The sequence below is a fragment of the Phocoena phocoena genome, chromosome 4, assembly GCF_963924675.1.
Source record: "Phocoena phocoena chromosome 4, mPhoPho1.1, whole genome shotgun sequence".
In the NCBI taxonomy this organism is placed as follows: domain Eukaryota; kingdom Metazoa; phylum Chordata; class Mammalia; order Artiodactyla; family Phocoenidae; genus Phocoena; species Phocoena phocoena.
The window spans coordinates 72,064,487-72,079,605 of NC_089222.1; the positions used below are offsets into that span (position 1 = coordinate 72,064,487).

At 49.6% G+C, this 15,119-nt stretch overlaps 1 protein-coding gene across 1 annotated transcript in view; it reads right to left on the minus strand.

Annotated features, from left to right (window-relative positions):
* Nucleotides 1-270: 270 nt before the first annotated feature.
* The window catches only part of TMEM44 (transmembrane protein 44), a 34,908-nt gene continuing 20,059 nt past the window's right edge, over nt 271-15,119 (minus strand). The window contains exons 9-11 of the mRNA XM_065876342.1: nt 13,631-13,789; nt 4,017-4,049; nt 271-1,180 (exon numbers count right to left, since the gene is read on the minus strand). Of these exons, the coding sequence (XP_065732414.1) occupies nt 1,070-1,180; nt 4,017-4,049; nt 13,631-13,789 (303 nt within the window). The 3' untranslated portion in view covers nt 271-1,069. The remainder of the gene's footprint in view (nt 1,181-4,016; nt 4,050-13,630; nt 13,790-15,119) is intronic.

Genomic DNA, 15,119 nt, shown 5'->3' on the forward strand with positions numbered 1-15,119 from the left:
CCAGAGATCATGCAGGGGATTGGAATCTGTGCAGAGACCTGTGGAACAACCTGCTTCCCTGAGGCAACCCCTCTTTCATGCTGCTGGGACTTGCACTACCGCTCACGAGCAACTGGGCAGCTGCAGCTGAGTCACACAGGCTGCCAGGGGCCAGCCAGAAGCAGAGCTGTGTTTCCTGGCATTTCTCCCAGGTTCCCTGGTGGCCAACTTCTGTGGCTGTGCTGGGATTCAGACGTATCTCTGCGCTCCATGGTGAGACGCTTCAGTGCACTCAATCAGGATTTATTCATTCCAGCGTTCCTCCCGCCGTAGCTCCAAAATAATCCTGAGAGGGGATTTCGAGCCCCTCCCATCGTGCCTCTTACCCTTTGCATGCTTTCAGTTACCTCCTGAAGCAGACAGTTCCCTGCACCTGCAGACCCTAGCCCAGCACACACTGGGCCAGGCTGCAGCAAGTCCTGGTACCTAGAGCACTTTGCTTTGCTCACCCTTGCAATACCAGTGACCTTGCAAACACTTGGTTGATCAAACAGTCCTCTCTCAACTTCCAGCAGAAAACTCAAGTGGGTGACTGGAGGGCAGGAGCCAGGTCCCATCAGAACCTGTGACTGTGTCCCAAACCCCCCAAACGCGGGCCCACCCCTCTCTAGGCTTAGCCAGGTCTTATGGAGTGGGGCTTTACTAAGATCCAAGCATATTAGCTGTTTGTTACATGAGCTCATTTGTAGCAGATATTCAGAGTAGGGTTGAATCCAAAGGGAAAGGGAAAAGAGAGACCAAACTATTCTAGATTATATTTCAAAGCAAGATTGGTTTGTGAACTTTGAATTTTCAGAACAAACTCTGGGTGTGTCCAGGTCTGTCCACAGGGCCCAAGGTCTTAGCTCCATTCTGAGCCATGGTGCAGACCAGCCAAGCTCCGTGACAGCTCCTGGTTCCTCACTTTCATGGGCGGCCTTGGCAGAAGCTTAAATTCCTGCCATGGCTGTCTCTGCAGGTTGATCCCTGCTCAGCTCCTGACCAAACCTTGACCTTGGGCTCTGAGATGCTGAGCTGGCTCCTGAAAGTGTTACTTATCAGAGGTCAAGTCCACTGGCTTCATAGACCACCTGTGCACGCGGGGTCTGAATAGCTCCATGTTGTCTTTGTTCCCTCCAAGGTTTACGTCTTCAGGATCCCACTGTGGAGAAAAGACACAAGAGGTACCTTGGTGGAAGAGGCCCTTCCCATCTCTTACAATTTCCCCAATGACAGCTCCAATCCTGGTTCTCATGGCCCAGGCACAGACAAGAACAAACAGGTAAGGACAAGTTAACCAGGACTGTGTTTCTAGAAGCTAACAGGGCAAGTATAACTTTAAATCAAGGAATTAATGGACAGCCACTCTGAACAGACCAACCCTACTTCCCCCTCCTACTCTCTGTTCCCCTCTCTTCACCTAGTCCTTCTCTAGTGAGACTCAGTCATGCTCCCTTTATCCTGAGAATTCCCACCTCCCTGCCTAACTCATTCCTGGAAAAGACCAGGCAAACTCAACCCATTCTTTATGGCCCAGGTAAGTTCCTCCTCTTCCAAGAAGCCTATCCTGACACCCACTGAGCTCTCCCCAGCTTCTCTATACTGCCTGTACCACTGGTTTGCAGTTGAGCTCGGGCAGCCCTGCCCTGGGTGTCCACCTTGTGCTCTCAGGTAGATGACAGAGCTTCTTAGGAGTAGGGCACCGGACTGCCCTTGCCCCCCCCCCACATGGTGTTTCCTCTAAACTTGAGGTCAGCAGACTTGTCAAAAACAAACATTTAAAACCTAATCCAGAGCGGTGGCCACTGCCAGTGAATATTTCATCACTCTGACTCAGACAAGTATGGGAAATTGAAATGTGCAGGGGTTAAAAAAAAAGGTTAAAAGAAAAAAAAATCGGTGAGCACACAAGCACTGATGAAACTGTTTGCAAAAGCCTCCACTGTTCTAAAACGACAGATAAAAGAGAGAGCTTTTCATGTGGGCCAAGAGCAAGGGCATCATCTTTAGTGATTCCAGCCACAGAGGCAAGTAGGGGTTGGGCTCAGGTCCTCTTTCTGCCACTAACTTGCTTTCTCTTCTCTGGATCTTGATTTCTCCATGTGTAAATCGGGAGGCTGAATCAGCAACTAGATAATACGATCTCTCATTTCTGAGTTTCTATGACTGGTGATTCTGAGTCATAAGGTTGCATTTGACAGTAGCAAAAGACCCAGGAAACAACAAGCAAAGGCCACATAGGATGTGTCAGCCCGGGCCAGACAATCTATTTGGGCAAGAAAATAGAGCCAGGCGTGGACATGCACTCCAAGAAAAGTGTTCCACCAGCTACTCAAACCTGAGCAGAATCAAACAGTCCAGTCCTCAGAGGGTCAGAACAAGGTCCTCAAGGCTTCCTGAGCCACTGAAAGATAATGCCCACACCCCACTAGTTATAAAACACAAATTGTAGCTTTGTTTCCAACAGAAAGAGTCCCATTCAATTACTGATTTACTGCTCATAACTGAACTGAGTTCTACTACTTGGTCATGAAAAACAGCATCGTGTTAAAAAGACCACCTCATCCCCAGTAACCTTTCAGGCCAGAGACTGAGCTGATTTCGTTGGTGCCGCTCAGCCCCTTGGACGTGTCTGGGGCTGCGTCAGGCCCACGTAAGCTAATCTCTCATCTACCTGTGGATGCAGACTTGGGCGGACACCTCTAAGCAAACTCCTTCCAGACGTTATCAGAGATCCCAAGTAAAAGAGCTCCCCGGCCCCTCAGCCTCTGAGACCCAGTTGCCTAGGAGTGGAAGTGGGGGCCTGTTCCATTCTCTGAGAATGGACAGTGCGCTTTTTGACGAATTCTGTTTTCAAGTGGAGACCCACGTTCTAGATCTCAGTTCTGGACCAGTCTCACCAGGAGCGCCCAGGGTGCTCATTAAAAAGAGTGATGCTGGGCTTCCCTGGTGGCGCAGTGGTTGAGAGTCCGCCTGCCGATGCAGGGGACTCGGGGTCGTCTCCTGGTCCGGGAAGATCCCACATGCCGCGGAGCGGCTGGGCCCATGAGCCATGGCCGCTGAGCCTGTGCATCTGGAGCCTGTGCTCCGCAACAGGAGAGGCCACAACAGTGAGAGGCCCTCGTACAGCAAAAAAAAAAAAAAAAAGAAAAGGCTGATGCTGGGGACCCACCCTAGACCCTATCTGTGGATTGGGACCTAAGGCTTGGCATTTGAACAAGCTCTTAGGGTGGTTCTTAGCCGCCCTGATGTGTCAAAACCACAGCTCCAGCTCCTAAAATGCCTTCTTAAGAGTTATCCTTGCTACTCCTGACCAATTCCGCTGCCGGCAAACAGAAACAGCCCACCACTCTGGTCAGGTGCACTCTTTAAAGTGGATTAAGCCTTCGAAAACAATTTAAATCTCTTCCTTCTGGATTCCCGGAATATTGTGTTTTAAAATGTCATTTTAAGTAATAAAAACATCACTGGAATCCAGGCATTCAGAGAATTTGAGCAAAAGATAATCTACTCTCTTATCAGAAAAAAAATCCTGGGAGGTGACAGGCACAGGTGGCTGTCATGAATCACGTGCTTATTTGTCGCTTGGAGGCGAGGAGGGCACAGAGACAGCAGCCAGCTGCCCAAGGTCTCACAATGACAACACAGGGGAATGTTGATCTCAACTCCTGTAGCCACTCCCAGCACCACTACCATTAGTGACCTGCTGGGCTTCCTCTTGTTCAAAAACTTTAGTTCCAAGCAAGTTTCTTCCTTGGGTTATGCGTCTTCTCTGAGCCCCTACTAGATGGTTTGGACAAAGCAGACAGAACTCTGAAATGGAGAGCCTGGAAAAAACCCTCGACTTTCAGACTCTCCACTCATTTTCAAATTCTTTTTTTTTCCTAGAGGAATTTGGCACGGGCCCAGCCATCCAAGGGGGGCTCACAAAAGCAGGAACTGAAATCAAGCCACAGGAAGTCTCTTGCAGAATAAAGAGAGAGTACGATTGTCCATACCTGCTCCGAGTTTAGGGCTTCCCAATAGTTCTGCTGCAGAATAAAAAGAGAGATTAAAAAAAAAGTGTTGACTAGATTTTGCCACCATCACAGAGCAGAGATCAGCGCCAGCCCCTGTCTGCTCCGTGAGCCAGGAGAAAGGCCCTCCGCTGGTCCGGAGGCAAAGGAACAACTGACTTCAGCAAGCAAAAAGGCAGCAGCCACTAGTGGCTACAACTTAGTTAAATGGTCAGTAGGATAACTGTGAGAATTATGAAGGGCTACAGGTCCTTGAAAAAATTATCATCTATGCAGATTTTTAAATTACTGTTAGAAGTTATTATTAGGCATAATCATAAAGATTCCATTTATTAACCACATGGCTGAGATGAGTCAACACAAACCCATAAGACTAAGAAAGAGAGATGCAAATAAAATCCTCATCTTGAAACTATGGGGTATTTGCTACCAGCTGAGATTCATATTTAATCAGCCTTTATTGCACGGTTGGTTCCACCCCAAGCCTCAAATATGTCTGGCTCAGGTTCTTGAAGGGTAGTGTCGCCGCCTGCTCTCATTCGTCCAGCGCCTCCTGTAGTGCCCAGGACACGTGCGTGTGTGTGTATTCATAAGCTCTGAATCTGCAAATGTCTGTTACACTGATCTGCCAATCTGCACGGTACACAGGATTTGGCTTTATTGTCACATTGAAACAAAGCCCCTACTGTTCAATTCTTTTAAAATTTCCATTTTGAACAACTTCTGTTTGTTTGCTTTTGTTTGGTTTTTCTGAGCTCCTTGAGGGCTGCAGTTTGACTCAACTTTGAGTCTTCAGGACTGGCAGGGCTGGCGGAATGCACTCAGCCAAGTCTGTTACGTGAATCCGTACGTGTGTGCGTGGGTGCAGCTGTGTATCTGTTAAGATTATAAACACTTTATTGAACACCTCTATTTGTCCACTGGTCACTGCTAGCCCAGAGATGGGGCTCTGCTCTGGGGCCTGCACAAGTCCCATTCTGGGTCAGAGCTGGAGGTAGGGGTGGAGTCAGGCAGAGAGGTCTGACCCAGGCTGTGCTGGCAGAGCTGTGCCCCAAGCTCAGTGGCAGGGCACCTGGCAGACTGGAGGTGAAGGGCAGAGGTCCAAACTTGAAACTGAGGAGGGCAGGGAAGGGGCACCAAAGCTGGGTCCTTGGTCAGTGCCCCCCACAAGAATTCACTGGCCCCTGCTGGGTAGGATGTGGTGGCCGCTGCAGGAGGGAGGGCAGGATATGGGGATGTGGGTGGCAGAAATGTAGCTTGAGAGTCATCTCCCCAGTTTCTCCCTCTTCCCTCCCTCTCCCACCCACCCCTTTCAGGTCACATGCTTCCAGCCTGGTACCTATGAACTCCTTCCCCCGTTCCACGGGAGGACAGAATGGACCTAGAAAACTTGAGTCATCACTGACTTCAGCTGTACCATGTCTTTTTCTTTTGAACAACTTTTTAATTATAAGATTTTCAGTCATACACAAAAGCAAAAGAATAATCTAATGAACACCTGTGGACATATTCTCTTTCATTTGCTCTAGCTCCCCCAATTTTTTATTTGCTGAAGTATTTTAAAGTAAATAATTTCATCTGTAAATACTTCAGTATGTATCTCATAGATAAGGACTTAAAAACTCCTAAGCACAATGCCATTAATACCTAACAAAACCGTGATAATTCCACAGCATTCATCTTTTAATGACATCCTGCTGGGGAAAACAGAAACTAAAAAAAAGATTAAATGGAGAACACACAAAATTACGAAAAATGATTTTCCACACACACTGCAAAAGATGGAAATGTTGATGACAACACAGGTGGAAAAAGTTACATAACTTCTGCAAATGTAATAGAAATAAAAAGAGAGATGAAAGAAAATATGCTAAGAATAAGAACATGAATAGAAAAACTGGTGAAACCCAAATAAAGTCTGTACTTTAGTTAATGGTAATGTACTAACGTTAATTTCTCTGTGTTGACAAATGCAGTGTGGTGGTGCAGGATGTTAACATCAGAGGGAATTGGGTGAAGGTATACAGGAACTCTCTGTCCTACCTTTGGAACTTTTCTGTAAATCTAAAATTATTCCAAAAGAAAAAGTGTATTTAAAGACAAGCAAACAAATAAAAAAGTTTAAGAGTCCTCCAACTGAATTTGAAATGAAACCTTAAAACCTCCTTTTCAAAATCTTCAGCATCACAAACAATCGAAAATTTCAGAAGAGTGCCCTCTAGTGGAAGTAGTAGCCGGGATTTCTTTTTTAAGTTACTTTCTAAACTAATGATAACGTGCCCAGGGAACACGATTAACTCAAATCTTTGTAACTGAGGTCTCTCTCCACCCCCCACAAAGAAGTAAAAATAAACATTTGTGTAGTCTTTTCCCTGTTTCAAGAGCAAAATTTGTTCATTTTTGTATAGAAATTTTTTCAAAACCCAAAATAAAGATTGCCCAGGGCTTCCCTGGTGGTGCAGTGGTCGAGAGTCCGCCTGCCGATGCAGGGGACACGGGTTCGTGCCCCGGTCCGGGAGGATCCCACATGTCGCGGAGCGGCTGGGCCCGTGAGCCATGGCCGCTGAGCCTGCGCGTCCGGAGCCTGTGCTCCGCAACAGGAGAGGCCACAACGGTGAGAGGCCCGCGTATCGCAAAAAAAAAAAAAAAAAAAGATTGCCCAGAATTCTATCCCTAAAAGAGGGCCTCTATGAACAGTTATTGAATAGCCCTCTGAAATACACACACACACACACACACACACACACACACACACACACACACATACCCCAAATTATGCAAATGGCTTTTCTCTCTTAAAATACAGTGAGCATTTCCACATATCCTTGAATTGTCTTTAGGACCACAATTCCATCATCTCCGTGAACCACAGCATGTAGGGTTTCAATTCACCTCATTTCTAAAAGAACACTTTATCGTGCTTCTGAAACCAAGAAGTAACCTATAGACGCTGTCCACAGGGCATGTGGTAAGCTCTCCTTTGTTCCTGAAGACTCTGAGGTGTGTCTCAGCCACTGAGGAAACAGGGTCACTTTCTAGGACTGGGAGCTGGATGGGCCCTCAGAGACCATTTGTTCAACTCCCTCCTCTTACATCTGGGGAGAAGTGACTTCCCCAAGATGGGGGAGGTGAAATGGTGTTGGACTCAGGACCCATTATAAAGGTTTTTTGTTTTTTCTGATCATAAAGTTTTGAGACTGGCCAGATACACGCCAGCTACAGTTCCGTCTTAGATTTCATCAAGCAGATTTCCTTTTTGATTTTCCTAGTACCTTACAGGCTTTTAAACCTTAACACCATACGCTTCAAAAATCTCATCCTTTCAATTTCTTTAGTTAGTTAATTAAGCAGTTCTATAGCACTTACTCTGGATCAAGCACTGTTTCACCTCCCATACTTTCTCTCCTCCTCTCTACCAGCCCAAACTCCCCACTCAGCTCTTCCTTCCTGGGCTGTCGTGAGGAAAATGTGATGTGAGGAAAAATGGATCACAGGCCGTGGAGTGCTGTATGCAAAGCCCATGGTGAACTGGATCAGTGAGAGAGAAGTTCTGACCCACACGGGGCCGGTTTCCCTTCTAAAGATGACAGTTTCACTGCAGGGACATCCCAAGGTTGGGATGAAGGGGAAGCCGAGATGAAGGCCTATGTATTACAACGGTGGGCAGCAAGGGTTGGGAGCGAGCACCTCTGAACTCCACTCACAAGGAGATGCAAATACTGTACTTAGGCCAAACTCCAAGACCACCAGTGGGAAAGGCCTTGGCAACTCTGGCTCCTGTTCCTGATTTTTTTTTAATTATTTTTTCCCATTCAAACAGGAGATACAATTGACATAAAACATTGTATGTTCCTGATTTTTTTGGAAGAAGTTTTGCTATTCATATGCTGGCCCAGGGAAGGGCGGGAAATGGCCATGATCAAGTTGGATTCAGGAGCAGGGCTGCTGCAGATAAAACACAGGATACACCGTGAAATGTGAATTTCAGATAACAAATAATGTTTTAGTATAGGTCTGTTTATCTGAAATTCAAATTCACTGGCCTCTTGTATTTTTTGCCTGTTAAATCTAGCAACCCTACTCAGGAACACAGGGAAGGCTTCCCGGAGGAAGCAGGATTTAGCCAGGGCCTTGAAGGGCAGAAGACAGATGAGCAAAGGAACCCAGAGAAGGGAAAGCTGGCTGGATGTGCAGAGGAAAACCTGGAGAGTTAGCCCTGAACCAGACAACGAAATGTCCTAGAGGTCAGGCTAAGGGGTCTGGACATAAGCTGTAAGCAGTAAGGAGCCACAGAGGGCCTTAGAGCAGGAAGGCCAGGGGGCTGATGGAGTGTTGGGAAGATCTTGGGTAGGACAGCACTGAAAGGAGGGGGGACGGAGGCAGGAGCTCAGTCAGGAGCTCTTCCCTGGATTTCAGGCAGCGTGATGGAAATGCTTCTAGAGACTGCGGAGGCCAGAAGAGGTTTTCTGAGTGGCACCCAGGCAGACACAGCAGCCCATTTTGCTGGTGGTTGACCCCGCTGTTTTCCTGATGGAAGCCTATCCACTTCTAAGAACTGACTCAGTGTAATTAACCTCCGCCTAACTCCCCCAGTACACTTGCTCACTTAAGGTCACTTGCTAAATGGGACCTGAAAGATGGCCTAGTTCAAAGCTCATCATCTGTGGGAATAGTGCTCTGTCAGAGCCTCACCAGCTCCCTGAGTTCATTATCTCCACAGACAGAGCAAGTCCAGAGAAATGAACGGCGTCACCTGGTTCAAAGGCTCTCAGGGCCAGCGTAGGTGTCCGAGCCCACTTGCAGCCCGTTGTCCACTGCACTGCATCTAGCAGCATCGGCAGGCTTGCAGGGCCCCAGCAGCACCCCCATTTGATCCTCAGAATCACTCCGTAATGTAAGTAGGGCAGGTCTCCTGATTCCCACTTACAGAGGGAGAAACTAAAACCCAAGAAGTCCAGGGCAGAACCAAGGCCGCCTGGCAGGTCAGCGAGAGCCTGGACAAGCCAGTGTCCACCCGACCCCTGGTCAGCCCTCTCTCTCCTGCTCAGCCCCGTTGCCCTGGGGGGGGGCCCAGTACAGTCTTTCCTTACCCCAGGGGAACTAGCTGACTGTCCACACATTTCCGGACGCACCATCTCTCACTGCTGCAGAGCACACAGGGGCACACAGATCTGGGCAGGGCAGATACTATGCCCTGAACTTAATTTCTGGTCTTTGGGACCCATTAGAAATTTCTGGCCTCTTTCTTCATACTTATATGTATTTACTTCTAAAATTAGCACTTTTAGAGTCAGTGTGTGGGTGTGTATTCTTTTTATTAACTAATTAATTGTTTTTTCCTTGAAAGAATGATTTGGCTTTAAGAATGACAAACATCCAAGGGACTGTGTCCTGGTCTGCTGGTGCTGGAAGCAGGGTCTGGAGAGGGAACAAGCAGTCCTGGCTGTCAAGAGCCTTAGGTACAGAATTAGCGGGACACGGGGGCCTGGGACGCGAGCCTCTTCAGACAGCAATCTGGTGTGTGGTTAAACACAAAGCTGGACTCAATCTTTTCTTGCATCCCAGAGGCTAGGAGGAAAAAAACCTTTAAAAGGCACAGGAACAGTCTCAACACTGAGGGAATGTCGACCCTGCACTCATAAAACGGGTGCTGGCTGCCCCGGCAAGTGAGCGGGCCGCTCCGGAAAGCCCTGCTCCCTCTGGGCCCTGGTCCCTCACCCACAGACCATGAGCCAGTGACCCTTCCTCCACATGTGTTCAGAACGCCCTCCGACGGCTGTGTCAGGAGACAGGCTGCCTGGTGTCGAGTGGCTGAGTGAGTAGGTGCACAGTCTCCGTGGAGTGTGCCCTGTCTCGTGGAGACGTCCAGAAATCCGCACAGCCCACACAAATGGCCTGTCTACAGGGTTATGAGTCACATTCAGGCTCCACTGCCATTAGTCTGGTGCCCTGACCAGCCCATCCAGTGGACACTTGAGAAAAGGTGAAAATGACCCAGTTCTCCCTCCACGCAAGCTCCCATGCCTTATCTGTCTCTACTCCACCTCTTTTCATGGGTGTTCTGCATCACTGGAATTCCTTGTAAATCCCAATGTTTTATCCTGCCTATTAGACAGGACCCTGCCTGAGAACACAGGTAGCGCATAGGTAAGTGGAGAGAGTCCTGTGGAGAGAGTTTTCTCATCTGTAAAATGGGAATGATAGATAAGAAACTCGGCCCTGGGTAGTTCCTGCCGAGGCAGTGGGGTGTAGTGGGTAACAACAGGGTTTCAGAGCCAGACAGAGCTGGGTTCAAATCCCCAGGTCTGCCAGTTATAACGATGGCGATGATGATGATGACGTTTTCTTGGGCAGGTTACTTAAACTCAATGAATCCCAGTCTCCTCTTCTGGGAAACAAGAATATTTAAAGATACTTGCCTCAGGGCTGTTAGGAGGACTATACCAAACAGTGCTTGGAAAGTATAGAACATACCACGCCTGCCTCATGACACACACGCAGTCACTGTGAGCGATGACTTTCAAAACGCGTAGTGAGCTGAGGGCTGTGGATACAGTGTACGTTGTGTTGAGGGACCTCTCTTCTCTCCACCTCCCCCAGCACGGCAGGAGGTAGGTCTTCAAACCTGTGGGTATGTGCCCCAAGGACATGGACACAAAAGCACCCTCTGAGAGTGAAGTCACAAAGTCGTAAAGGACCACAGAGGTGACGAACACAACACCTTAGCGACAAAGAGTGCTCCCAGGCCTCCACAGTGGGAGGCGCAAGCGTTCACTTATGGACCCCGCGGGTCAAGCAGAAGCCCAGCTGGCTGGCAAAAGACACAGACGACTGTAGCCAGAGAGTACAGACAGATGCCCTGGGTGTCTCAACCCAGTGTTAGGAAACATCGGAACTGTGCAATCCATCTTGGGAGTAAGAGAAGTCGCAAACCAGAAGAGGTGACGACCTGGGGCCCGGCTTCAGTCCCTTGGGGGTGTGGTCTGGAGGAGCAAGGTCATGACCAGACTGTGACCAATCTACCAAGTACCTCCCACCACGTGTGGTGGGTCAGGCCAGCCCCCCTGCCCTCATGCATTTTTCTTTCAAATCCCCCCCCAAGAACATGTTTGCTGAATGAGTGACCCAAACAGGTGGATGAAAAGCAGTGTCACATTCATCGGCTAAAAGACACCCTCTTCCTCCCCTTCAGCCATCAGGGAGCCAGAACTTTTAAGGAATATTGCTCTGAAAAACTGGGGAGCCCACCCAATCAATCCCAACACCCTGAGGCAGCTGGTGGTTGATGGGTTTGTGGCTTAACTTAAATTTTCTTCTTTACATCTTCCAAAATTTCTACAATAAACATGTATTACTTTTAAGAGAGAATATATAGATTATAGAGAGAATATATAGATTACCAGAAGATCGGATGGGCCACAAGCCTGACAAGCTACACTGTCCCCTGCTCACATTTCCTCAGTGTCTGTGTTTAGTGAGATTCTAAGTAACTTCCGATCGGGACTCAGCGCTTTGTCATGTGTAGCGTGTGGGTGTTTTGGGGAATGAAGTAGGAGGCTGTGCTGGGGGTTCTGGAGGGGGTGGGTGGGGTAGATGGGGGCACCTGGGCTTCTAAAAATATACCCCTTGTTTAACAAGGGCAAAAGCATTCATCTCCATTTGCCTCAAGTATGAGCGCGACCCTGTGCCCTTGGAATTTAAAAGGAAAGAGCGAATAGAGGAGAGGGAGAAAAAGGACTGCAAAACACAGAAACTGCCCAAAACAGCCACAGAGACAAATTTCTGAATTGTTCAAGGTCACTGTCCAATCCTAAGCTCAGTTGAGGGTTCCCACAGAGCGAGCTTGCTTCCCGCCCTCCCCAAGCCCCCTCCCCCCATCTCACCAACTCAACTGTTCCTTCCCCTCACTGAACACACTCTCCCTCTCTCCCCTTTAGCCTTAGACTCTGCCCGGACTGCTGGCTCCGGGCTGCCAAGACATGCGCCTTGGGTTGTCCGACACATTCTGAGACCAGATCCAAGAAATAAACAGCACCAAATGAAGGACTCGGGGATAAACGGAGCCCAAATGGTCCTTGGTCTGGAGCAGAATTTCTCCCTCAAAACCCACCTCTCAATGACCAGCTGTGTGTGTTCCAGGATCAAGAGATAAAGATGAGGGCAGCCCAGGCCCCTAGACCTAAAAGCCTGTGCACAGCCTGGCCGGGGAGACAGGTCCCTGCAGCCCTCAGGCTACACGGCAAACAACACCAGGGATGGAAGAGAGGTGTATGCTCTGAGCACCCAAGGGAAGGAGGCTTTAATCTCTGGTGTGTACGTGGAGGGGAGGGGAGTTCACACAGCAGGTGGCATCTGGGTAGGATTCTGACACACGGCAGTTGGGCCAGAGGAAATCCCAGGAAGAAAGGCCCAGAGCCCTGGGGATGAGGGAAGAGTCCACGGCCAAGGAGGACATGTAGGTGAGGGCAGGGGAGGGGCACGAGGCTGGGGCAGGTGTGCAAGGCCTGAACCCCACATTAAGGGATCTGGACTCTACCCCGCAGATCAGGGGCTCTAAGTCTTTCGGATTTCAGGGTCCACTACGAGTTGAACGAATCTGGGGGACTGACTCAGGACAGATGATTGATTACTTTGCCAAATAAGGCCATTAAGACCAACACCAAACCCTCAACACCAACTTAGCACTTCCTGTTATCATCGATTCATAAAAGGGCATTTAAATATCAAAAGAGTGGGAGACCCCAACAAACCCAGAATGAAGGACGGTCCCTCCCCCTGCTGGTACCACCTGTCCACTATGCTGTCCTTGTTCTCACTTGCCACAGACAAAGGGAAACTTCCTCCTGACAAGGGCTGGGAGCCACAGCTGTGGGGCTGAGAGTGACAGGACCGTAGACCTGAGAGTTAGACCCATTTCCGGTATCCAAAATGTGATGTGTTTTGTTCAAAGATCCAAACATTCAAAATGAGGCAAAGCTTATGAAAGTGCCAGGCACAATGCCCATTGAGGGCCCCTGTGTATGACCCTGACAGCACCACAGGGAACAGCCTGGTGCTCCTTGCGGGGGAAGAAAGCCTTCCATGGTCAAATGGGTTTGGGAAACACCAAGACTCTTTAAAAAGTTTGTTAGGGGCTGCCCTGGTGGCGCAGTGGTTGAGAGTCCGCCTGCCGATGCAGGGGACGCGGGTTCGTGCCTCGGTCCGGGAAGATCCCACATGCCGCGGAGCGGCTGGGCCCGTGAGCCGTGGCCGCTGAGCCTGCGCGTCCGGAGCCTGTGCTCCGCAACGGGAGAGGCCACAACAGTGAGAGGCCCGCGTACCGCAAAAAAAAAAAAAAGTTTGTTAGCACTTATTTCTGCAAGACTTGAATATGCCCCATGATTCAGCGTGCAGTGTTTCCACGACTCATTTGACTGTGGAAAGCCCTCCTCAGCGCGGACAGCGTGGGAAAGTCCTCGGGTAGATGCTTATTCACTACTGAGTGGGCGTGAGGCGGGCGTGGGCCGAGGAGAACAGAGCAGTGCAGGCACCTCAGAGGCACCAGCAAGCACGCGTGAAGGAGGACCCGTGCACCTGCCGGCGGACACAGCACCTACCTCGAGGTCAGAGTTGACGGAGGAGACCTGGGAGGAGCTACTGGAGGACACGCATGCCCGGATGACCTGAACCGGAGGGTACGAGGGGGGCTCCTGCAGGGACGTGGCGCCCGTGCTTGTCTGTCCGTCTCCAGGCAGCCTGGTGGCACTGCAGCTCGCCTGCAAGGTGTGCGGGGAAGGGCAGGCAGGAGACTTGGTTGGCATCTTTGTTTTTTGCACTGTCAGAGCATCCACGTGCTTCAGCATTCAAAAGGCACGAAAGGACGCAGCCGCCTCCACCCTCCTCCTGCGGCCACTCAGCTCCTCCTCAGAGGCACCAGCCCTCCTTTGTGTGTCCTTCCCGATAGTCCGTGCACACGCGAGCAAATGCATGTACATATTTCCCCCATTTCCACTAACAGTAGTACGCTCTATACTCTCTTATGCATCTTGCTTTATTCCACTTAACAACATGCCTTAGAAGTAGTTTCATAGCAGTTTTTTTTTGGTAGCATTGTACAGATGTTCACAAGCTATTTAAACCAGTCCCCTGCTGATGGATAGGATATTCCCAGTCTCTTGCTTTTACAATCAACCCGGGCTGCAGTCAATTATACCGTACATTAAAAATTTCAGGATATAAAGGATAAATTCTTAGAAGTGGAATTGCTGGATCAGAGGGTATGAGCGCTTGTAATTTGGATAGCTCTTGCCAAACGTGTGCTCCATAGAGGCTTAACCAACGCACCCGCCAGCAGCCTACGAGAGTGAGCTGGGAAGGGTTAAGGGAAGAAGAAACTTGTGAGACTATCTGTCTGTCCAACTATCTCAGAAGAGAGCTTCCTCCCACAGGCCTCACAAGGGTTTCCCCAGAGATCCTCAAGGCTCTGGGCTGGGCTCAGAGCCGGGCAGTCATCCCAGTGACACAGCACAGGGGGAATAACCCACCTTCTGGACCGTATCTTCCACCAACTAACCATATGACCTCGGCAAAAAACTTATCCTCCTGAGTCTCAGTTTCCTAATCTATAGAAGGGGTTCGTAACCCCTGCCTTGCTTCCTTTGAACTGGTGTCACGCGGCTCAGGTTTAGTAAATGTCCTGGACACACGAGAAGGACAGCTGCTCATACTGGTCCCCAAATCACGCAGGGCTCCAGCCCTGGATGGGTCAAGGGCACAGTTCCCTGTGAGAGTCGTCTGGAAGGGAGGAAAGTCCACAAAGGAGACAAAGACAGCTTTCCGGGTGGGAGGGGGGGCAGGCGGGGCAGCAGAGGCCTCCCAGGCCACAACAAAGGAAAGAATCTATAAATTCCTCAGGTCTGACCACACCTGAGTCAACAGATAAAATGGAGTTTTCAAATGCTGCAAGCTGTTGACTCCTAGGACCCCACACCCTCGGCCTCCTAGGCTCAGCCTGACCCCAGCTGCATCTCTTGGAAAATCTCTCCTTGACCAGTGCTCGGGAGGTGATGATGGCAAGAGTGAGCACCACTCTGGCTCTTTTGCCCA